Raw genomic sequence first — 24,946 nt, forward strand, 5'->3', positions numbered from 1 at the left:
ATTTATTCTACTAACATTTATCAAATGTTTTACTATACACAGGCATACCATTCTATGCAAGGGGAATATAGAAATGATAAAAGACAAACAAGTTCTCACCTCTTGAGGAGTTTACATTCTAGTGTTTTCATCATTTTGCAGTGAGCAGTTAATTCTTCTTTAGAAAGAGCTCTTTCAACTGCCTTTTCCTCTCTGCTATTACTATTGTCGTCATCACAATTTAAGCCATTATGACTTTATCTCTCTCTTGTTGGAAAATTCCATGCTAGTTACCTACCCCAAGATTCCCCTTCTGATACACAGAATACATCATTACAGATCAACCTTTAACAAGTTTGTTCCAGTACTATCATTGTCCTATTCAGAAAATTGAATAACCTCCTATTGCCTTCAGAATTAAATTCCCCCACCTTGCTAAGCAAGACCTTCCACAGTCTTATCTCAGCATGGATTAAACATTAAATAAATAAATAAGCAAATGAAAAGAACAAAGGTATTAATCCTAGGTGACTGCTTAGCTTAAATGTATTTACATACAATATGGTGATAATATCTCATAAAATTGTTAAGGGTATAAAATATTCTGATGTACATGAAAGTGTTAAGAAATGAGTATTCTGTCATTTCATTGACTCATTGTGCTGTTGACATGAAAACACTTTCTCTTATTGAGGTGGGAGCAAAGTTGTGGGAACGCTTTCAGATCTCAAGTGTAATCACACAAAACAGAAATCCCAGCACTGCTGTGCCAACAGAACGATAAAAGAAATATTGTTTCATAGGAGTTGTGAGTTTCACTACAGTTACAAACTTTCAACAGTTATTCCACAAGAAAAATGCTATTCAACCTGTGAAATTAAGTTCTGAATCCTTTAAACCTAAAGCTACCTCCTTGCTTCCATGTAAAACAAACAACTAAATGAATGACTATTGTACCTTTCATTTTTCTGTTAACTTTTGAGGTTTCTGAATTCAACTGGGTATAAATTCAATGATTTTCTTACTATTTTGTCATAAAGGGCTTATTTTTTTATTATAAAGACAGTATACAAATATTATAAAAATGAGAAAATAAATTTATTATTTTTTCCTTGGTAGCCTGGACTGTAAAGAATCTGCCTGCAATGCAAGAGACCTGGGTTTGATCGCTGGGTTGGGAAGATACCCTGGAGAAGGGAACGGCTACCCACTCCAGTATTCTAGCCTGGAGAATCCCATGGACAGGGGAGCTGGGTAGGATACAGTCTTTGGGGTTGGAAAAAGTGGGACACGACTGAGCGACTAATACTACTACTACTAAGAAAACAAAAATAAGAAAATGAACACTCAAAAAAGGACCCATATAGTCATCTCCTTACTCTGTGGAGACACACATATATTTTATTGCTAAAATGCAGGGGTGGGGAAATAATACACATTGTTCCACCACTTTTATTGGCAGGATGAAATCAGAAGCCTATCAGCCCAGGTTGTGAGGATCTCAAGAGCAAGGTCCAAGTGTAATTGTGCACTCTGGGTTTGGTATAAGGCCACCTCCGAAACTGGCATTCAATAAATGTTAAATGAGAGATTTTAATGTTCTCACCAATTTTCCTTACATCTTGGTCAGCACAATAACTCAATGTTTGTGTTCCCAACTTTCTCCACGGTTCTTGAGCTATCTTTAAACCAAACCTTCAGATAGGCCCTTCACTGCCATGGTCAACAAAATTAGACTTTCAGAGCAGAAAACAATGAATTGCATAACCTTCAAAAGATGGCTTAAAATAAGGTGGAGAATAAGCATGTGAACAGTGAAACATGGAAGAAAGTGACACTTCCACTGTGACATTAAAAGGAAAGAATATGCCCTCCCCCAGCTTCTTTTCCCTTCTTGATGCTTCTATGCAGCAATGGAGCCATGATCTCAGACCATGAGATAGAATCTGCAAGTTGAAGACAGCAAAGCAACAAGCCTGAGGAAGACTTGGTTCCCAACTCTATAGCACTGCTTTTTCAGCCCTGGATTACTTATGTTTAGAGAATATGGAAGAAACACAAACATCCTGATAAAGTCATGTGTGGGCTGCTTGTCTGCTTTAATGAGTGGCCAACTACAAAATCAATGTCAAGTACTGGAAGACAAAACACACAAACAGATGTATACAGCAAAAGCTCTTTGGAGGAAAATCTCAATTGACATTTCTTGCATTTCATAATTTCTGCTCTTATATAATTTTTCTGGTACCTGGTATTATGTTTCCAGCCAAAATCAGATTATAGGAAAATAAAATTTTGAGAATGCCAGACCTAAAACAAATTAATCAAAGATCTTCTCATTTTTGCAAATAGCCATTCCTTCACATCCATAAATATGTGAACTTGATCTATTTCTTGCTTGTTAGAACTAGAAGACAGGACTATAAGATGTACAAGCTGACAGTGTGAAATCTGGTCAGCAGTTAACCAGTGGGCCTATGTTAGATTATTTCCCATCTAAAGAGCTTTCAATTGCAAATACTTTAGATAAACAAAACCTGGAGGTCAAATTCTGCAAGTTACCAACGTAAAACTAATGAATTCCAGGATATTAGTCTTTACATGCCACTGGATGACATAAGAACTGATAGTAAGAGATGCCCATGTCAGTAAAAAGCACAAGAAAAGTGAAGTGTTGAAGGCTGCGAGTTATTTATTAAATTTGCAACCACCTATTTCCAAAAAGAGATCTGAAGTGTATTTTTTAAAAGGAAAATACATATAATAGAATTCTTAAACATTCTAGAAGGCAAATAATAACTGAAATTGAAGCTAAGAGTAGTGATGGCTTTGGTGCTAAACTTAGCTCTGGGCCTCTTGGCAGACAAGGGAAGTGGACACCAGCACCCTCAGCAGGCATCACTTGCAGTGCTGTTGGGAAGTTCATAGTCTCCGAGGTTTGTTTCCTGGTCTCAGCTCCTCCTGTATTTGCTGTGTTCCAAGTCTCCATCCCTCTTCATAATTGTTTGAGGAACTGTCTACTTCATGTGACACTGAAAGGACAGTCAGTCCTGGAGCACTACAAGGGTGGGAAGCATCTGTGACTGAGCCAGCCACAAGAGTCCCGGGTCCTCTCTGCACTGGGAAGGAGGCAGAAAGACCCTCCTTGATTTCAGTTTGTGAACCACAGGGCTATCAACCTTCACCTTTCCTGTCACGTGAAGGAGACTTGTTTGAGACAGAAGATAATGAGTTCAAAATGAAAAGTGAAACTGAGCCAAGTGATACAGAAGAGGGAAGCGGGTAGAGGGGAAGAAGAAGAGGCGAGGGAGACCAACATTCGAACACCTTGATACAGCAGTACCTAAAGCTGAACTCTCTTTAGACTGTTGGCTATGAAAGCAAATAATTTTCCCGTTTTCTTCAGTTTATTTTTCTTGGATGTCTACTAATTGAAATTAAAGAATCATGACTAAAACACTTATGTCTCACATCACTGGTTACATGTTCTCATCTGTAAAATGAAAGATATGGAATAAATTGATTTCAAACTTCCCTTTCCAATCTAAAATTCTATAATTCTGACTAGATTAATTCCTTCAGCACAAGGATATTATCTCATCAACTTTGGTATCAAGAATTTGTGCCACTTAGAAGACTCTCAATAGCTATGTCTGGGAATCAATTGAAAAAAAATAGGTGGGTAATTTTGCTTACTTATTCCCCATCTGTATCCCCAAATTAAGCAGTATCAGATATATGCTCATAGGTTCTCTTTCCTGGAAAAAGAGCTAAATAATGCACCAAAATCATTGAATGCGTTTACAACCCAAGTGAGAAAAACACGTTAAACTATAAGTCTGATTTCATGAGAAATATAATATTCCAAGAGAGTTCTTTATTAGTGACATAGTTCAAGTTGCGGAGAAAAATTATTAATCTTCCACTCATAACGGACTTTTAAGGTTTGCATCAGGGGGAGTATAAAAGCATTTACTGGATCAGTAGTTTTAAAAAGCATAAGCCAGATTTTGGAACTCTAGCTCATGAATCTGTTAATGTCAAGACTTTCTTTTCTTTCAAGTATCTGCTCTTACTCCTCAGAAAGAAATAAAAATGCACATTTACATACACGTCCTCCAGGATGGGGAAGAAGATGACAAATTACTCTGCTAAGCCACATGAGAGAGGGTCCTTTTCTGGTTCACCTCTAAGACCCAGTGTGTATTGTGTTCTGGGGCTATTCCTAATAACCTAGTGTGTGGAAGGCTGCAAATCAGTGCTTGTAATGAAGCTCTAGTGGAAACTGAGAAAAAAGAAGGAGCAAATTAGATGCAGAACCAAGGCTTCCACTGGTGGAAGAAACAAGAGGAAACTTGCCTATTCTATTTCCATTGGGCATAGGTGAGTGAAGTGCTATACAAAAGCAAAGCCTGTCTAATAATTCATAGTACTTTTATCACGTACACATTTATAAATCACACACACATATTTATATTTTCTAGTAATTAAACTTTTCTCCATAACTGTATTCAAAGAGTTTTGCCAGGAAAAGCAGAGGAAAAACTGTTGGTCACAGACTAGTCTTCTCATAGTAAACATCCTTAGGAACATTGGAAGAAATGCCATACACACACAGAAGCCCCTGAAACGCTTTGCTACGAATATTTATGTAAGTGTCCTTGTCCTTGGTATTACCTTTGTGTAGTAGATTAGCTTCTCAAAGAAACCTTCCTTGATACTGTTACCACATCTTAACTGTGTCTTAGTTTTCTTATGTGAAAAAATGATGATAAAAATGCATATTCCACCTGCCATATAGGGTTACTACAAAGATTTTCCCTGGCAGCTCAGCTGGTAAAGACTCTGCCTGCAGTTCAGGAGACCCTGGTTCGATCCCTGGGTTGGGAAGTTCCCCTGGAGAAGGGATAGGCTACCCATTCCAGTATTTTGGGGCTTTCCTGGTGGCTCAGATGGTAAAGAATCCACCTGCAATGTGGGACCTGGGTTTGATCCCTGGGTCGGGAAGATCCCCCAGAGGAGGCCATGGCAACCCACTACAGTATTCTTGTCTGGAGAGTCCCCATGGACAGAGAAGCCTGGTGGGCTATAGTCCATGGGGTTGCAAAGAGTTGGACATGACTGAGCGACTAAGCACAGCACAGCATAAAGATCTAAAGAGATAATGCACCATTAATGTGTTTTGAAAGCTACAAATCACTATTCAAAAATATTTTTATTACCCTCATCACTGTTATTACTAGTTTTCACAACAATCTTGTGAAGTTGGTAACTATTACCAAGGAGGAAATTATGGAAAAGTAAGATTAAGCATCTTGCCTGAAGTCTACAACTATTAAGTGTCCAAACAGATGTGAATTCAGACATTCCAACTTGCTGCTAGACCATACAAATCCATGTACTCTGCAAATTTCAAGCAGAAAAGTCTTCCAGAGTTGTGTATCAACACTTTTTTCATGCCTTTGACCTAAAAATGTTTAAACTTTTAAGGGGATACATTCAGTTCAGTTCAGTTCAGTCACTCAGTCATGTCCGACTCTTTGGATGACCTTTTAGACATTCAAGTATCAGGTTAGAATCATAAACCTGTTTCTCCAGTGAGTCAATCAAAACCAGATACAGAACAAGAGGAAAGAGTGTATTGAACACAGTGTTTACTCAACCAGGAAAAGATATTCTTGGAACCTTCAAATTGTGTTAAATTTACTAGTTTGGAAATAGGAATTATTATATACTGTAGATGAAACAGTAATTCAGGACAACTTTTTGAAGGTCAATTTGTCAGTATCTATCACAATTAAAGAACAGCCTCTGACTTAGCAATTCTCCTGCTATAAAATTCATACCTCAGAAATAAATTCTCAACTACACAGAAATATATTTATTTACAAGATATTCCTTGTAAAAAAAAATAAGGATAAATTTATTTTAAAAACTTCAATTTTTTAATACAAAAAAAATGAAATAAAAAAATTTTAAACTTCAAATAAGTTAAATGTCATAAAGAATTCACTAAATAAATTATGGCACATTAGTTCAATAAATGATTGTTCAGCCACTTGAAAAAGTGAAGTAAGTTTATATGAACAGGTATTGAAAGCCCTGCCTTCCAATCTGAATGTTGAAAATCAGTTTCAGAATAGTAAATATTTTGCATATATAATATATATAAAGATTGGAAAGATAAGAATCTAACTGACAAAACTAGTTTTCCCTAAAGAATAGTTGGTCGAGTAGACTTTTGTTTGCTATGTTTCATTACTGTATGAATTTTCATTACAATAAGCATGTTTCATTTCAGAATAAAAATTTTAATAAAAATAATTTCTCAATTTAGCCCATTCACTTTTTTGTGTTATCACAATGAAAATCATAAAAAGCTGTTTTATATAATAAAAATGGAAAATAAGTGACGAAGAATATTCTAAAAGAGAATAAGAATGATAAAGGTGGGCGAAGTACCAGGAGTCAGTAGTGCTTCCAGATAAAGAATAATTAAATGATGCAATATTGAAACAAAAATAAACATAAGTAAAAGAGAACTTTAAAATCCAAATTAGCCCATTTACATATTATACTTAAGCAGTCAGTAAAATAAGAATCACCTAATTCCAGGAAAGTGATTATTATTTAGCAAACAGGGATATTGAAGTACAGTCTAGAGAAAATTGATTTAGATCTAAAACTTACACCCTGAATCAACTCTCTGTCAATTATTTGGTTATAGAAAAGCAAAAAAAGTAAAGTATTACTTACAAAAAATAAAGTTATGACAACATTCCCAGAATTTAAGTAAAGTCTGAAGAAATATCATAACATTGTATTACTTGGACATTTTTGCTTGTGTGAACTGTTTCCTTAAGTCAACTTCCCAGAGTAACACACACACACAATTCTTGACACGTGTTGGGAATCAAATTCAGAATATATGTTTTGAAAAATATGAGAGTACATATTTACAGATAGACTTATACAAAATACCTGAACTAAAGCTCATCCAGGGCAACATATATTCTTATAATTAATTACAACAGGTAAAGTTAGAAACTAGTGGCTGACTATTTCTGGGGGCTCCAAAATCACTGCAGATGGTGACTACAGCCGTGAAATTAAAAGACGCTTACTCCTTGGAAGGAAAGTTACGACCAGCCTAGACAGCATATTAAAAAGCAGAGACATTACTTTGTCAACAAAGGTCCGTCTAGTCAAGGCTATGATTTTTCCAGTAGTCATGTATGGATGTGAGAGTTGGACTATAAAGAAAGCTGAGAGCCGAAGAATTGATACTTTTGAATTGTGGTGTTGGAGAAGATTCTTGAGAGTCCCTTGGACTGCAAGAAGATCTAACCAGTCCATCCTAAAGGAGATCAATCCTGAGTGTTCATTGGAGGGACTGATGTTGAAGCTGAAACTCCAATACTTTGGCCACCTGATGTGAAGAACTGACTCACTTGAAAAGACCGTGATGCTGGGAAAGATTGAGGGCAGGAGGAGGAGGGGATGACAGAGTTTGAGATGGCTGGATGGCATCACCAACTCAAAGGACATGGGTTTGGGTAAACTCCAAGAGCTGGTGATGGACAGGAGGGCCTGGTGTCCTGCGGTTCATGGGGTCGCAAAGAGTTGGACACGACTGAATGACTGAACTTAACTGAACTGAACTGAGAGGTGAATAAATAGCATCAAATTTAATAATGGATAATAGTCCATTCTAAAGGAGATCAGTCCTGGGTGTTGGAAGAACTGATGCTAAAGCTGAAGCTCCAATACTTTGGCCACCTCATGCGAAGAGTTGACTCACTGGAAAAGACTCTGATGCTGGGAAGGATTGGGGGCAGGAGGAGAAGGGGACAACAGAGAACGAGATGGCTGGATGGCATCACCGACTTGATGGACATGAGTTTGAGTGAACTCTGGGAGTTGGCGATGGACAGGGAGGCCTGGCGTGCTGTGATTCATGGGGTCGCAAAGAGTCGGACGTGACTGAGCGACAGAACTGAACTGAACTGAACTGAACTGATTCCTAGAACAATTTGGAATTCCGCTGCCACCTAGTGGGCAATCATATTTTTTTTTTTACTATTTATGGTCAACAGCATAATAGGAACTAGGACCCTCGTAATGATTTTAGAAAGGCTTCATGATAAAAACTTATATTTATGTTTCTGTTTAATTCAATACTAACAAGCATTAAATGAAAATATATATTTTGTTAGTTTACCAGATAAAGTATTTAATAAAGGGTAAAGATATATCCTTAGGAGCAAAGAATTTGCTTTTAAATTGACTCAAAAAAATTACAATTTTTCATTTTGTCAGGGCAATGATCCCTTATTTTCAACTTTTAAACATTTTTTCTTTTGGGGAAAAATGGTTATAAAAATTGCTTTTTTCCCTAAAAAGTCAAACTATAACACATATGAACAAAATCTTCACAAAAAAATTTAAGTTTCCCACCATTTATTCATTCACTCAGCATTTCCTGTTGTAGCCTTTCTTTTTTCATTTAAAGAAGCTCTTTTTAACACTTCTGTAAACTTGGTTTATAGAACACTTAGTTTTTTCTGCCTGAGAAGCTTTCTCTCCCCTTCAATTCTGAATTACAAACTTCCTGGGTAGAGTGTCCTAGATCATAGGATTATAGTTTTTTTTTTCCCCTTTTAAGTACTTTGAATATATCATGCCACTCCCTTCTGGCCTTATAACTCAATTTTTAAATAAAATGCTTACACAACTAGTAACTACTTTAATGGCCTCTTAGAGCAGTCTCGGAGAAGGCAATGGCACCCCACTCCAGTACTATTGCCTAGAAAATCCCATGGATGGAGGAGCCTGGTTGGCTGTAGTCCGTGGGGTCGCTAAGGGTCGGACACGACTGAGCGACTTCACTTTCACTTTTCACTTTCACACATTGGAGAAGGAAATGGCAACCCACTCCAGTGTTCTTGCCTGGAGAATCCCAGGGACAGGGGAGCCTGGTGGGCTTTGGTCTATGGGGTCGCACAGAGTCGGACACGACTGAAGTGACTTAGCAGTAGAGCAGTCTAGCTTTTTATGAACCAGCTTTCAAGATTTTAGATGACTACTAGAGGAAGCCAGGAAACATTTCAAACTCAGAACATGATGTTTGTAATAGAAGTAAAGAGTATTTAACATTCAGGTACCTCTGGCGTGCTGTGATTCATGGGGTCGCAAAGAGTTGGACACGACTGAGCGACTGAACTGAACTTCTGTCTCTGTTCCCATTTAACTTTTTTTTTTTTAATGATCTAAACAAAACTTTGTTATTGAATCAATATGTTTCAGCCTGTCAGTGTCATAATGTTTTTTGTTTTAGAACTTCCATTTAGTCAAAATACACATGGAAATTCCAATAACAAGTATGTATTCAAGGAGACAGCTCTTTTAATATTATTAATGTTTTATTTTTGGATAGTCTAGTAGGATTGACTCTTGGATGTTTAGTAGTATTAAGCTTTTGAGAAGAGACGTTTAATCTATACTTTTTGGTTGAGTGAAAGAATGAAGGAATAATAAACAAATAATAGCTGATTTTTAACCTAGGCCATCTAGTTTTGACCTTAAAATATTTCCCTAGATTTTTATTTTTTTACCTAGCTCTCTTGTAGGAGAGCTCTGATAATTGAAATGACTTGTGGTATTAGTGTCTTGTCAATTACCTTTAACAAATTCTGTTTTAATCTTCATTATCACAATCATAAACAGTAAATACTAATTTAGTTGAATTTGTAGGTGGTGGTGTAAGAAGAATTATGAAAAAAAAAAAACTCTTGAGACTCTACCCTTTTAATTAGCTGTGCCTAGATATTATTAGACTTCACATTGGAAATTAGAAATCTGTATGAGTAGCCCCAAGAAAAAAGGTTCACAAAAGCAAAAAGAAAATTATTCTGATAAGCTGATCTCTTTATCCCTGAATAGGGAAAACATTCAAATAGGCCAATTCCCCATTTCCTAGAAAATATGATCACATGAACCAAGAGAGAAAAGCCGCTGAGAGATGCTGAAGAACTGAATAGATGCATGCAGGGAAAGAGGCAGTTGTTTTAAGAGAACGTGAGATGGCATCATTCACATCATGATTATGAAAAAAAAACCCACCTTCTTCAATTGTAATTGTATAAGTAAGGTATTACATCATACATTTATAATGGACATCATTAACTTTTGCAAGACCACTTTCCTATTCATGTGTGAGGAGGGTGATGTGGGACTCGGAGCTGGAGACGTACTAGCAAGTCATTATAAATTTCTATTGCAAGATACAAATTTGAACCACATAAAGGCATGACTGTGTCTCAAGGATGTGAAGTCCGTAGCAAATTCAGGGTTGGGGACCATAAATTCCTCATTTTTGTCATAAAAGATTGTTACTAGGAATTCTCGAGTTTGAAATTTTTCATGGGTGCCAGAGGCTGCTCCGCCAAAAATGATTAACAATTACGTACAATCTGACATTTATGTGTCTTTACATTCTTGCCTGGAGAATCCCAGGGACGGGGGGAACCTGGTGGGCTTCCATCTGTGGGGTCATACAGAGTCGGATACGACTGAAGCGACTTAGCAGCTGCAGCAGCAGCAGCATAGACATACAAGTAGGCTACAAAAATAACCTTTCAGCCAAAGAAAGTGAGAGACATGACCGCTACAGATGCCTCTTCACTGTCCTAGGGGACAGTTTGCATAAATAGTACTTCATAAATATGCTTATATCTCAGACTTGCTATTTCTAGAAAAAGATGCAACCTATGTATTACTGAAAATATAAAAGGCTTTGATTGGTGCAGAAGCAGCTAATGCAGCCTGGTTTCTTCTGAATGTATTTCTCAGACTAATGTTTAGACCAATGGGAAAACAAGCAACTCAGCCAGTCAGAACTCAGCCATGCCCTGATGAGTACTGTGCCTACCCAGCTAAATGGTGATGTTAGTTGATTGCTGTTGTGCATCACTATTAGCACAGAGTAATTCAATGTAATCTACCTACCTGTGCTTAGTGATATTTTAAATGTCGAGGGATATGACAAGGGCATAGATTTGAATCAAACTATGCAAAGTATCAAAGCAGAAGACTTTAAAAGAGTCCTCCCTGCCTCGCTATAAGTTTTTTCAGGGTCCTTTTTGTAGTCTGGTGATTGGGGGAGCGGGATTAGAAAAGGAATAGGGAAGAGATTGGCACCATGAAAGTTTTACATAATAACATCCATGTTTTAGCAAACTATTTCTGGCAACTAGGCCGAGAAAGGACTGGAGATAGAACTAACCAGAGATGGGGAAGATACTTTGGAGGTCCTTACAACAGGATGATGGAAAGAGAAATAAAGACTGAAGTGCAGCAATGAAAATGGGAATTAAAAGGAATACCATGAAGAGAAGTACATAGATCTTTTGGTTTTCAAGATCTCATTTTGAACTTTGGTTGGTGTCCTCAGCTCACGCGTAGTACAGAGCAGGCGATCCTACACTTACCTGGCCCACCCACTTGGTAAGGCTGCCTGAACCACTGGAGACCACTGTAACCTGGGTCTGCCAGGAAACTGTCACTTTAGAACTTTCCCTGCAGAGGGACTAGTAGGGGATTGGAAACAGATCAGTTAAAGTCCCTCCCAGCTCCTCCTTTGGGAGCAAGGCATTTCCTGATGAGGGACTATCATCCCAGCCAAAGTGGGAACTTCTCTGGGACTGTGGCAGTCTTTTCATTTCCTGCCTTAGCCCTGTACTGAGCACACACTAGCTTTCAATAATAAAAAATGATAATAATTTAAAATTACCCACACTTTCCACTTACTTTATGTAATATACTCTAAAAAGTTATATAACACAAGTAAGTAAATTAACTGTAGGAAATGGGAAAGTAAACTATACTAATCCAAACAAGCTTTGAAGGAGTAAAACTGAAAACAGTACATGCAAATTAGATGAACCATTGGACTGAGAAATAATATTGTATGGAATGGGTAAACTGAAAGCACCACAGATTAATAATAAGCTCTATGAGAAACAAAAAATCTTGTATGCTTACCTGCTATGCCATGACCTCAGAGCCCAGAACAGTACTCAGTGCACAGGAGACACTCAGTGAACATCTGTGGAATGAAGAAATGAACTGTCCTCATTTAAAAGAAAGAAAGATAATGGGCTTTTTTTTTTTCTATTAGGAGTTGATTTGAGTTTGTTTATGTTTTTGTTTGGTTGTCCCAATTCTAGAGCTAAAGAAAATATCTCTTATGCAGCTGTAACTTTTTAAAAATGGAGAACACTGCCAAATAGTGGTATTTTAATCCCATCAGGAACAGAGAACAGAATGCAAACTGTTCTTTCTCTCATGACATAAGCCACGATTCTCTTACCCTGTGGTTCTGCAGTGCTAGAGAAGCCTGAGATAAGAAAACCAAGTGTCGATGCCTGACATTTGGTTCTCTCAAGGGAAATAAATTTATTTAACTAGTTTAATATTTCTTGGTGAACTATTAATGACCAGCTGATTCACAGAGATGTTTTTCTCTAGCTCCATGGATATTCTCAGTGACATGAAGAAAAATAAAATAATGAAGGGAAAAACAATACATTTGAAAAATGGGGGAATTTTCAAGTGGCATATACCTGCAACTATCAAATATTACCTATGGCAACATAATTTTTCAGGTAGGAATTCATTCTGTTTATCATACATCATGTCCTGAGTATCCAGTCTCTTCTTAAACTAGCTTAGATACAGTCCATTTTATTACTGAAGAATCACATTAAAAGTATCTATTAAAAGCCAGTGTTTGGGCTATACCCTCAGGGAGCTCTTAGCCTCCTACAGTTCCCTACAAGGGATTTCATGAATTAAGATGCACTTGTGCTTGGGAACTAGTTAAAGAATGTGAAGGGAAAGAAACATCTTTGAAAGGTTATTAACGTGCCAGGGACATTTAAAGGGTATCCTTAACCATCCTCTCTAAATAGTTTCTACATCATGTCTGCTTACTTTTTCTCATCCTGTTTTTTTCCCCCTCTTCATATGCTAATCCTCACTGGACACTGTTCACTGCTCTATGTCCAGCTCTGAGGAGTAGCTGGCATAGAGCAGGGTTTTTTTTTATAGCTGTTGCATGAATGAACCTGAAAGGAAGCCATTCTTATTTTACAAATGAGAGCGAGACTAATGACTTCAATGATTTGCTAATAATTGTGCAATTCTTAAATCACAAATTAGGGGTTTAAACTTTAGTGTGAACGCAAAGCTCATGGTTCTTTCCATTGTCACATCTCTCAATGCATGTTTCTTTACTGAGATATGAATGTTTTCTTTTGTTGAACCCATTACATGAAAGATGCAAAGTTACAGAGATATTGCCCTCAAGAGCTGGACACTTCTAGTTAGGAAGGAAAGAAGTATCTGGAGACCCAACTAAAAGTAGCTCAGTGTTTGGGTTGAGAAAAACCTCTGAGACAGAAAAAGGGAGGGTGAACTGGCCTGGGGCTCCCTCCAGGGGAGCACTTTAACTTGGATGGGGTCTGTGATCCCTTGAATCTGAGGAAGTTGTGTGTTGTTATGTTAGTCGCTCAGTCCTGCTGGCTCTTTGCAATCCCATGAACTATAGCCCTCCAGGCTCCTCTGTCCATGGAATTCTCCAGGCAAGAATACTGGAGTGGGTTGCCATTCCCTTCTCCAGGGGATCTCCCCAACTCAGAGAACCCAGGTCTCCTCATAGCAGGCAGATTCTTTATCCTCTGAGCCACCAGGGAATATGCGGACATAGAATATTTCTTTAGAGTTGACAGTTTTCCTACAAGCCCCTTCTTCTGAGTTCCTATCCACATTTAGATGCCAAAGAAGAGAGGATTCTCTCCTCTTTTTGAGTGGGAAGATGGTAGAAATGTAGAAAAGCTCATTTTGAAGAGTGGCGAGTTTGCAGTCTAAGAAATGAAGAGGTGGACAAAACTGTAGGAACTGAGGTTGTTTTGTCTGGAAAAGAGAAAAGTATGGGACTGGAGGGTGAGGTGAAGAGCTCACTTCAAAAAATCTCCTCATGGGAAAGTCAGAAGTTTGTTGAAGCCCTTACACTCACTTGGTAAACAACTGAAACGACCTGCACTTGAAGGCCTGACTGTTGGCTTTCCCTGGAAGAGAGAGAGGTTAAATTTATTCTCTTAAGCACCAAACAGTGAAATAAAAAAAAAAAAACGATGGAAACACGTTTCTATTCAATACCAAGAACTGCCTTTAAAAGGCCTGGAGCTGTTTGGGGAGGAAGGTCGTCCGCGGCGCGCCAGGGGACCGACTCAGTCCTGGGGTCGAGACGCCCGGGTCGGGGGTCGCCGGCTGGGGGCGGGGACCCGGAGCCCAGGCTGCGCGCGTCAGACTCCAGCTGCGCATCCGGGGCTCCCCTGGGAGCGGCGCGGGGCGGGGCGCAGGGGTCCCGGGAGCTTCGGCCCGGGCTGGGCTGAGGGCGCGGGACCAGGCTCAGCAGCATGCTGGCCACGGTCGGGAGCCGCCTGCGCCTCCGCCTAGGGCGCATCCCCTGCTGCGCCCCGGGAGCGCCCCCAGAAGTCGAGCGGCGGCCGGTCGCCTCTCTCTGGCCCCGGGGTCACCCCCAGTACTCCAGTGGCGGGAGCCCCGGCGGCTCGGAGCCCCCAGGTTCTGGTGAGCAGGGGCTGGGAACGACCCGGGAGGGACGGGTCCGTGGAGCTCTGAGGCTGGGGGATGGAGGCGTGAGTGCGTCCTGACCGCTGGGCTGTCGGTCTCTCCGTCACTCTGTATGTCCCTGTCGCTTTCGCAGCCGAGAAGGTCCACAGGGTCCCCGCCGAGCACAAGCCGTCGCAGTTCGACAAGAGAATCCTGCTGTGGACCGGGCGTTTCAAAGCGATGGAGGATATCCCGCCTCGGATTCCGTAAGTGTGGCCCGTCCCCGGCCGGGTTGAGGGCGCCCTGGAGGGTCCGCCCCAGGCCTGGAAGGCTCGGGGTCCACCCACCTCCCGACCTGGGCGCACAGAGGTCGGGAGAGGTGTGCAGAGCCACACAGGTTTTCACAGAACTATTTACCACTCTAAGGGAATTACTCACGTGCCCCTAGTGCGGTTAAATGCCGAGCTCCTTCACTGGAGTGTGAGAACCAAGCTAAGCTTATGGGGAGATTGCTGAAGTCGGGTGAAAATCCCGCAGTTCAGTGGGTATTTTCACGGTCGCTCAGATAGCCGCCCCCGGCGAGCTCCAGGGCCGGGAGGCAGTGGAGCCCTTAGGCCAAACAGAAGCCAGGGTCCTCGCATACACCCGGGTGGCTGAGAGGCGGAGGGGTCCTGGCCTGGGCTGGGGAGGGGAGGAGTTGCGGCTCCCTGATCCACCCAAGGAAGGATCATGACTCGTGGGGTGGCCGGAGAGTCTCTGGGAAGAAGCCACATCCATGTGACCTCCTCTTCTGGGGCGGGAGCTGCCTGGTGTACGCGGTTCTGCAGCCCTCTGAGCGCGGGTTTTCTAGGACTAGGAGCCAGGGCGCATCTGTGTCTCTGGCCTCCTCGTCCCATATCCAATTCAGACATTCACTTGATAAAACCTAAGCTGACAACTTCAACTCCAGGGTAAATGTAAGCTTTTACGAAAACAAAAATAAAGTAAAGGTCACCCGTAAGAGACATTTTTTTTACAGCTTCAATTTATGCAAAACCCAGAAATCTTCCCAGGACTTTACAAGGGAGTGGTTAAAAGGGGAAGGAAGGAAATTAAAACCAATCTACCACTTTTTAAACTGATCTCAAGAAAAAGTGAGACTAGAACTATAAAATCAAATAAGGATTTCAGATGTCCAAATATTATTTTATATGATGTGATCAATGCCTGTGAGAATGGATGATGGAAATTGGGTCTACACCTTGTTCTGTGCATATTGTGCACACTTTTTATTGACTGTTAATTTATTAGTCATCAAAAGCACCTCAAATGGGAAAAATATGGTGGGAAATGTTCAGTAATGAATTCTCAAACATTTTTATTCAATTATGGATTAAATGATTTAATGAGGAATGGACATGGAATTTGAACTCTGTTTTCAGCACTTATTCACCATGGAGATTTTTTTTTTAATATTATAAAACAAATTTTGTTTTCCTTGAGATCTATAATTTAGCCCAGAGCAGAAATTAGCCCCAGAAAAGCTTAAAAAGACCATCCTCAGTGTTTTTGGATTTTGAATTCTAGGGCTATATGACAGAGGAATCAACAATGTGAAGAACCTGCATTATTGTAAATTAATGCATGTCTAGAGATTCTAGACCCAATATTATAGCAATATAGCTGTATATGTGAAGAGACCCATTTTACAGAAATTTCTTCCCCAGGATCACAGTCAAAGAAATATCATAAAAAGGAGAAATTCTGTTAAATTAATTTTTAGCAAGGTGCCTAGGAAAAGTATTGTAGTTTTGAGTTGGAGACATGAAAGTATTTGAATATTTTTTATTATTTTCTCTAATTTTTAAATCATTGCTATTTAGGAGAGATATGCCTCCTAAGCTAAGTGTTAGATTTACAATGTAAACAGCTTTCACTCTTATGCTTTTAATGGACATATAATTAACAAGTGACCTATAATTTTTGTACCATACACTAATGATATTTAATAATGACTGTACTTTTTCCTTTCTTTTCAGTGTTAAACTAATTTGATGTAGCAGTTCAAAGCCAGATGGATGGGTAAAAAAGATCAGATCTTTCAGGTTCCATCTGGAACAAAAATCAACAACAAGTGTAATCTAATAATGTGCTAATATTCACCTGTTTGCAACTAATATCTTAAAACTTACATTAATCTGCCTAAAACCTGAGGAAAACAGGCTAGATATTGGTTTTCTGTGTTCTTTCAACTAGTGGAAAGTTAAAGAAATATTTTTTAATTTTTAAGAGGAATTGTTTCCTAGAATTTTTTTTATATTACTGCATTCTATTCAAACGACATAGATAAGAAAAAATACTGCTGAATACTTTCTCAAAAATCATTCTTTACTTATGTCTATTTATAAGCTGCCACTTCATATTAGTGCAGGAATATAAATAAAAAATACCTGCTAATTTGAAATTAGTAAGATAATGTACTAGAATTTGTAAGGCTTTCACATCTGCCAGTTACATTCAGGGAAATTTTTGGAATATTTACATAAAAAATCATTGTCTATTATGCCAGTCAGGAAATTATATTGCTTTAATGTAACTAACAGAATACACATCTTGGTTTAGGCCAGAAATGATAGATGCTGCAAGAAACAAAGCTCGGGTGAAAGCTTGTTACATAATGATTGGACTCACAATCATCGCCTGCTTTGCAGTGATAGCATCAGCCAAAAGGGTGAGTACCTCTTTAAAGTAAAAATAGACTTGTGAATTTTAGGAAGGATTATGAGCTTTGTTCTCATTTGGGGGATTATTGCTGGTTTTCCAAGGTAAGAACAGTCTCATCTCAGACATCTTATCCGCATATATCAATTGTACTGGAAACAACACTGATCATGGAAAATTGAGTCAACAAATTAACTATCTGGACAGAAGGGACAGAAGCTTGTTTCCATTTATAAGACAAAGAAAAATGAGAAATTACAGTTTACGACCTGGTTAAAATCGGCAAAGGAAGAACTTTTTTGTATGAAAGTTATCCAAACTACATCCTTCCTTAAATCATGAACTGTTTAGCTATGGCATCAGTTCAGTTCAGTCGCTCAGACATGTCCGACTCTTCACGACCCCATGAACTGCAGCACGCCAGGCCTCCCTATCCATCACCAACTCCCAGAGTCGACCTAAACCCATGTCCATTTTGTCGGTAATGCCATCCAACCATCTCATCCTCTGTTGTCCCCTTCTCCTCCTACCCTCAATCTTTCCCAGCATCAGAGTCTTTTGAGTCAGCTCTCTGCATCAGGTGGCCAAAGTATTGGAGTTTCAGCTTCAACATCAGTCACTCCAATGAACACCCAGGACTGATCTCCTTTAGGATAGACTGGTTGGATCTCCTTGCAGTCCAAGGCACTCTCAAGAGTCTTCTCCAACACCACAGTTCAAAAGCATCAATTCTTCGGCGATCAGCTTTCCTCACAGTCCAACTCTCACATCCATACATGACCACGGGAAAAACCATAGCCTTGACTAGATGGACCTTTGCTGACAAAGTAATGTCTCTGCTTTTTAATATGCTGTCTAGGTTGGTCATAACTTTCCTTCCAAGGAGTAAGCATCTTTTAATTTCATGGCTGCAATCAGCATCTGCAGTGATTTTGGAGCCCAGAAAAATAAAGTCTGACACTGTTTCCACTGTTTCCCCATCTATTTCCCATGAAGTGATGGGACCAGATGCCATGATCTTTGTTTTCTGAATGTTGAGCTTTAAGCCAACTTAGTCACTCTCCTCTTTCACTTTCATCAAGAGGTTCTTTAGTTCCTCTTCACTTTCTGCCATAAGGGTGGTGTCATCTGCTTAGCTGAGGTTACTGATATTTCTCCCAGCAATCTTGATTCCAGCTTGTGCTTCTTCCAGCCCAGCGTTCCTCATGATGTACTCTGCATATAAGTTAAATAAGCAGGGTGACAATATACAGCCTTGACGTACTCCTTTCCCGATTTGGAACCAGTCTGTTGTTCCATGTACAGTTCTACCTGTTGCTTCCTGACCTGTATACAGATTTCTCAAGAGGCAGGTCAGGTGGTCTGGTATTCCCATGTCTTTCAGAATTTCCCACAGTTTATTGTGATCCACACAGTCAAAGGCTTTGACATAGTCAATAAAGCAGAAATAGATGTTTTTCTGGAACTCTCTTGCTTTTTCAATGATCCAGTGGATGTTGGCAATTTGATCTCTGGTGCCTCTGCCTTTTCTAAAACCAGCTTGAACATCGGGAAGTTCACAGTTCACATATTGCAGAAGCCTAGCTTGGAGAATTTTGAGCGTTACTTTACTAGCGTGTGAGATGAGTGCAATTGTGTGGTAGTTTGAGCATTCTTTGGCATTGCCTTTCTTTGGGATTGGAATGAAGACTGACCTTTTCCAGTCCTGTGGCCACTGCTGAGTTTTCCAAATTTGCTGGCATACTGAGTGCAGCACTTTTACAGCATCATCTTTCAGGATTTGAAATAGCTCAACTGGAATTCCATCACTTCCACTAGGTTTGTTTGTAGTGATGCTTCCTAAGGCCCACTTGACTTCGCATTCCAGGATGTCTGGCTCTAGGTGAGTGATCACACCATTGTGATTATCTGGGTTGTGGAGATCTTTCTTGAACAGTTCTTCTGTGTATTCTTGCCACCTCTTAATATCTCCTGCTTCTGTTTGGTCCATACCATTTCTTTCCTTTATTGAGCCCCTCTTTGCATGAAATGTTCCCTTGGTATCTCTAATTTTCTTGAAGAGATCTCTAGTTTTTCTCATTCTTTTGTTTTCCTCTATTTCTTTGCATTTGTCACTGAGGAAGTCTTTCGTATCTCTCCTTGCTATTCTTTGGAACTCTGCATTCAAATGGGTATATCTTTCCTTTTCTCCTTTGCTTTTCACTTCCCTTCTTTTCGCAGCTATTTGCAAGGCCTCCTCAGACAGCCATTTTGCTTTTTTGCATTTCTTTTTTTGGGGATGGTCTGGATTCCTGTCTCCTGTACAATGTCACAAACCTCCGTCCAGAGTTCATCAGGCACTCTATCAGATTTAGTCGCTTAAATCTATTTCTTACTTCACTGTATAGTCATAAGGGATTTGATTTAGGTCATACCTGAATGGCCTAGTGGTTTTCTCCACTTTCTTCAATTTCAGTCTAAATTTGGCAATAAGGAGTTCATGATCTGAGCCACAGTCAGCTCCCAGTCTTGTTTTTGCTGACTGTATAGAGCCTCTCCATCTTTGGCTGCAAAGAATATAATTAATCTGATTTCGATGTTTACCATCTGTTGATGTCTACGTGTAGATTCTTGTGTTGTTGGAAGAGGGTGTTTGCTATGACCTGTGTGTTCTTTTGGCAGAACTCTATTAGCCTTTGCCCTGCTTCATTCTGTACTCCAAGGCCAAACTTGCCTGTTACTCCAGGTGTTTCTTGACTTCCTACTTAGGCATTACAGTCCCCTGTAATGAAAAAGACATCTTTTTTTGGTGTTAGTTCTAGAAGGTCTTGTAGTTCTTCATAGAACTGGTCAACTTCAGCTTCTTCAGCGTTACTTGTTGGGGCATAGAGTTGGATTACCGTGATATTGAATGGTTTGCCTTGGAAACGAACAGAGATCATTCTGTTGTTTTTGAGATTGCATTCAAGTACTGCATTTCGGACTCTTTTGTTGACCGTGACAGTTACTCCATTTCTTCTAAGGGATTCCTAGGCTATGGTTTTTCCAGTAGTCACGTATGGATGTGAGAGTTGGACTATAAAGAAAACTGAGTGCCAGAGAACTGATGCTTTTGAACTGTGGTGCTGGAGAAGACTCTTGAGAGTCCCTTGGACTGCAAGGAGATCCAACCAGTCCATCCTAAAGGAGATCAGTCCTGGGTGTTCATTGGTAGGACTGATGTTGAAGCTGAAACTCCAGTACTTTGGCCACCTGATGCAGAGAGCTGACTCATTTGAAAAGACCCTGATGCTAGGAAAGATTGAGTGCAGGAGGAGAAAGGGACAACAGAGGATGAGATGGTTGGATGGAATCACTGACTCAATGGACATGGGTTTGGGTGGACTCCGGGAGTTGGTGATTCAGGGAGGCCTGGCGTGCTGCGGTTCATGGGGTCGCAGAGTCGGACACAACTGAGAGACTGAACTGAACTGTATCCATCTTCCTTCTCTCCAATTCACCTGTCACTTTGAATAATTAATATTACGTTATTTAAGATGCTGTCAGATAGAGATGGAGAAATGGTTAGCAATCTGAGATGTGTTTGGAAAGGTAAAAAGGATAGACTTTTAGGGTAAATTCAGTGTGGGAAGAGGAAACAAAATGGAAGAGTGACATCAAAAAAGCCTGGATTTCTGTCTTAAGCATCTAAGATGGATGGTGTTGCCATTCCCCATGTGTATGGCTGGGAAAAGAACTGGTAGGCCTGAAAGACAAAATATATTAAGTCCTCTATTTTGGATATGTTAAGTGTGAAATGCATATCAGACTTCCATCAATATCTATTAGATTTTTTTTTTTTTCCTGCTAAGGTCTTTGTATGTTATTCAGTCTGAGGGACCTACAGCTTTGCTCACTTCTGAAAAAGTGTAAGCTTTTATCACTTCAAATGTGACCTCTCCCCCCATTCTAATCACTCACCTGTTGGGAATTTATGTTGGAATTTCTATTTTCCATGTCTCTTCTCTGTTTTTTTGTATTTATATCTCTGTGTTGCATTTATTATTTCCTCTGATCCATGTTCTAGCTAGAGTCCTTTCCTCCTTATCACAATGCTAATTATGTTCTTTTCATAAGCAATTCCCAACCCCCCCAGGTAAATGCCTAGTGTCCTTACCAGTTCTCAGGCTGATAAGAGCTTTAGTCATTTCACAGGAATATCTCAGCTCCATGCCCATGATCTAAGTCTGAACTTGCCTACTGGTATAGCGATTCAACTTCTAGCCCACAGAAGCCATTATTTCCCCCTAATAAAGCCATTTCCGTCTATCCTGGCTTTCGTCATTCTCATTCCCCATCAACTTATGCCTTTTGCATTCTTTTCATACAAGGTATCTGAGGATTTCCCTTTTTTGATTTTGAGTTTAATTATTTGAAAGTGTATTTTTCCAACAACTATATCTATGTGTGCCAAGAGAGGGTGGGGGCAGATTTCTGATGTAGCGGTACTGTTGACTAGAAGTCTAAAAACTTAGGCAGATTTTTTCTGTATCAAAGGATCATTTTTCTTAAATGCTACATGTGATTGATGCTTTGCTATTTTTCTTCTTTTCATGGAGTCTGCTATGTATCTGAAATACAAATTTTTCCAGAGCGTCAAAATGCTTCGCCTTTTGCTTCTGCAGGCTGCAGAACGACATGAATCTTTAACAAGTTGGAACCTGGCAAAGAAGGCAAAATGGCGTGAAGAAGCGGCGCTGGCTGCACAGGCCAAGGCTAAATGATACTCTAACTGACAAAGTGCTCATCGGAATATCATCACTGTTACCAGCAACAATAAATGATAGGTCAAAGAGAGTATTTAACAAAGTACTTGTCAAGACTTTGTTTTGGTAACAAGAATGGCAGAGTCTTTTTTTTTTTATTTCTACTTTTAGTAAACTTTTGCTGAAGTATAACATACATTTAGAAAGTGCACAAAAGTGTACACAATTTGATAGAATTTTGGTGAACACACCTGCATAACCACTGTTCAGGTCAAGACGTAAAACATCTCCTTTCTGCCTCATTTCTGCCCTCAGTCAGTCATTACCACACAGATAAAAAAAAAGATATTTTACCACCATAGGCTAGTTTTGCCTGTTTTAACTTTATATACATAGAATTATATAATACACACTTTTGTAAATTCTTATACTCTGTATTATATTGTGAGATTCATCCACAGACTGTGAGTAGCAGGAAGTCATTCATTTTCATTGTTATAGTATTCCATTGTATGAATATGCCAGTTTATCTGGTTATTTGGTCCAGTTTTTGGCCACTAGAGATGATGCTAAAATGAGCATTCTGGGGACTTCCTTGGCGGTCCAAGGAAGACTCTGTGAGACTCTGCTTCCACCGCATGGGGCACAGGTTTCATCCCTGGTTGGGAAACTAAGATCCCACATGCCTCAGGAACAAAAGTAAAACAAACTTCCCCTACCAGACATCACGATGTAGTCACAAAACAGAATAGTAAACAGCAAAGAAAATGAACAAACCACACATATATGCATCAATATGAATCTCAAAAAATGTTAACATTGAGCCAAAACCCAAAACTCCCAGATAAAGAAAATATATGTAAACTTCCAGGTTACACATTTAGAAAACAGATAAGTGAGGCTATATTTCTTAGGGATATATACACATGAGATTGAAACAATGAAGAAAAGCACAAGGATTATTAATAAAATCCAGAGTAATAGTCACAAGGGACTGATAATAATTAAATTGGATGGTGAGTACACAGGTGTTTTATTATTCAATCTGTCTTCTTACACATTATTCTCTTTGTGTATTTTATAATAAAACAATTTAGAAGGTGGAATGCTCAGAAAATAATGAGTCATGTTAAACCCCTAAAATTTTGCCATGCTTTTTTAGACAGCAGTTTAAAAAAACAACCATGACTGAAAGGGAATAAGAGGGATCTCTCAAAATTAACACTGTCCAAAGTTTAGAACTCCCAATTTTTAAATAACAGGTACTTTTGAGGATTACACATTAAATTCCCCAAACTGCCTACCGCTTCCAAATGTAAATGTTTATGCAAAAGCTAGTGAGCATTTTAAGCTCTTTACTTGGTGGGGTTGCTCCCAATCAACATTTTAGTTCTGGTGGTGCTGTACAGCAATGCTTGCAAGTGCAACTATTTGAAAATTTAATTTCATAAGAATGAAAAATTGAAATGTTAAAGTGACTAATAATGATATGATGTATGTCTCTTAAAATTGCTTTATTGGGAGCAAGAAACCCTAAAAATAACTGACATAATTACTTTTACTACTCTGTGATTAACAAAGTTTCAAATACTAAAGGAAATGAGGTCAGATGAAGCTAAAAAAAAGGTAGTAGAATAAGAAAATAAAAACGCTAAACTAGGGGGTGCCTAAGCTTGGCTACTGGGTGATTTTGTGTTTTAGAGTACACTAAGAAAGTTAAATCAGATATTCCCTTCTAGTTCCATTTATTAGGTTTAAAACTCTAAGCCTTAAATAAATGCACTGTATTGCATTAAAATAATAGAAAAGGAAAAATAATCTCAGTTGGAATATGTGAATGTCCCATTAATTGCCAAGGCATGAGATACAAACATAAATTAGATACATCTTCCATTATAGTTGAATATATAAGTTCTAAAATAAAAGCAACATACTACTTTATCAGATAGTCCTACCAATGAAATCTTACTGGTTTTAGAAAGGGGATGGAATTTTAATCATTGAGGGTATCTACTTTTGCTCTGTTAGGAATACACAATCGTGAGTGAGAACAAATGAAACAGACACACTTATATAAATGCAATTGTAAAATAGCATTTTATTGTTTTTAATATAGTGCTGTAACATTTCATAATATTGCATATTACTCAAATGTTGATTTTTTTTAGTTAGTCAAGAACATCTTCCCCCATCCCACTTCCCAATCAGAACTTAAAGACACATTATCCTTCTAGAGCTCTATCATATTGGCTCCTAATATGTTACATTCCATCAAACAGTAATGCTATGAACTAAGATGAGTAAAGGTTAACAATTACTTTGATTTCACAGTTTCACAAAGCAGCAAGTAGACTGCTAAATTTAGAACAGCAACAAAAATCCACTAAGATTTTGTATTGTAATTACTTTTTCCATAATGCTCCTTCTTAAGAGAAGAAAAAACACGAAGGCAAAGGTAATGTTCTGTCCAACAAAAGTCCTTTATCAACAAATCAATCTTTATCTGTAAATAGGTTTTACAGTTACCTAATGATATGCTGTTTCTGTGCCAGCAGATTTTAGTACATTTTTTTGTTTTTATTTTTTGCTTTCCTGTTCTAGTGCTACCAGTAAGTGAACAAAATGACACTAAAAATTAAGTTCTAGAAACAGTTTTCAAAATAAAACTGATAGTAAAAACACACAGGTCATTGAGTCAAGTACCTACAAATATAAAACAAGTAAGCATAATTGCATAGATTAGCTAGTAAAAATTCAAATTCAGACAAAAATAAAACACCAAATTTAAAGTAAAGGACTCTTTCAAGTATTTTTAAAAAATTTCTGCATTAATGCTGTATGCATTGCCCTTTAGAACATGTTTTCTTTTCTTTTTTTTGGCACAGTTTCTCTCGGATTTAAATATAATA

General features: G+C 38.8%; 1 protein-coding gene and 1 long non-coding RNA gene across 3 annotated transcripts in view; one reads left to right on the forward strand and one right to left on the reverse strand.

The window, feature by feature from the left end:
- LOC129560849 (uncharacterized) overlaps nt 1-14,319 on the reverse strand; it is a 26,327-nt gene extending 12,008 nt beyond the window's left edge. Inside the window, exons 1-3 of the long non-coding RNA XR_008686866.2 lie at nt 14,200-14,319; nt 14,057-14,108; nt 12,022-12,085 (exon numbers count right to left, since the gene is read on the reverse strand). This is a non-coding gene — a long non-coding RNA (uncharacterized LOC129560849). The remainder of the gene's footprint in view (nt 1-12,021; nt 12,086-14,056; nt 14,109-14,199) is intronic.
- Nucleotides 14,320-14,322: 3 nt separating this feature from the next.
- On the forward strand, nt 14,323-23,843 carry FAM162B (family with sequence similarity 162 member B). Of its 2 annotated transcripts, none has more exons than XM_055433064.2 (4): nt 14,323-14,631; nt 14,768-14,879; nt 17,215-17,323; nt 21,891-23,843. In XM_055433064.2, exons 1-4 carry the CDS (start codon nt 14,460-14,462, stop codon nt 22,053-22,055), a joined length of 558 nt encoding a protein of 185 aa, XP_055289039.1. In that variant the 5' UTR covers nt 14,323-14,459; the 3' UTR covers nt 22,056-23,843. The 2 variants fall into 2 exon arrangements, with proteins under 2 accessions (XP_055289039.1, XP_055289041.1); XM_055433066.2 differs by having other exon boundaries at nt 14,326-14,631; nt 21,957-23,843.
- The last annotated feature ends 1,103 nt before the right edge of the window (nt 23,844-24,946 follow it).

The sequence above is a fragment of the Moschus berezovskii genome, chromosome 10 (assembly GCF_049115385.1).
Source record: "Moschus berezovskii isolate FMDL1 chromosome 10, NW_MosBer_1.0, whole genome shotgun sequence".
NCBI lineage: Eukaryota > Metazoa > Chordata > Mammalia > Artiodactyla > Moschidae > Moschus > Moschus berezovskii.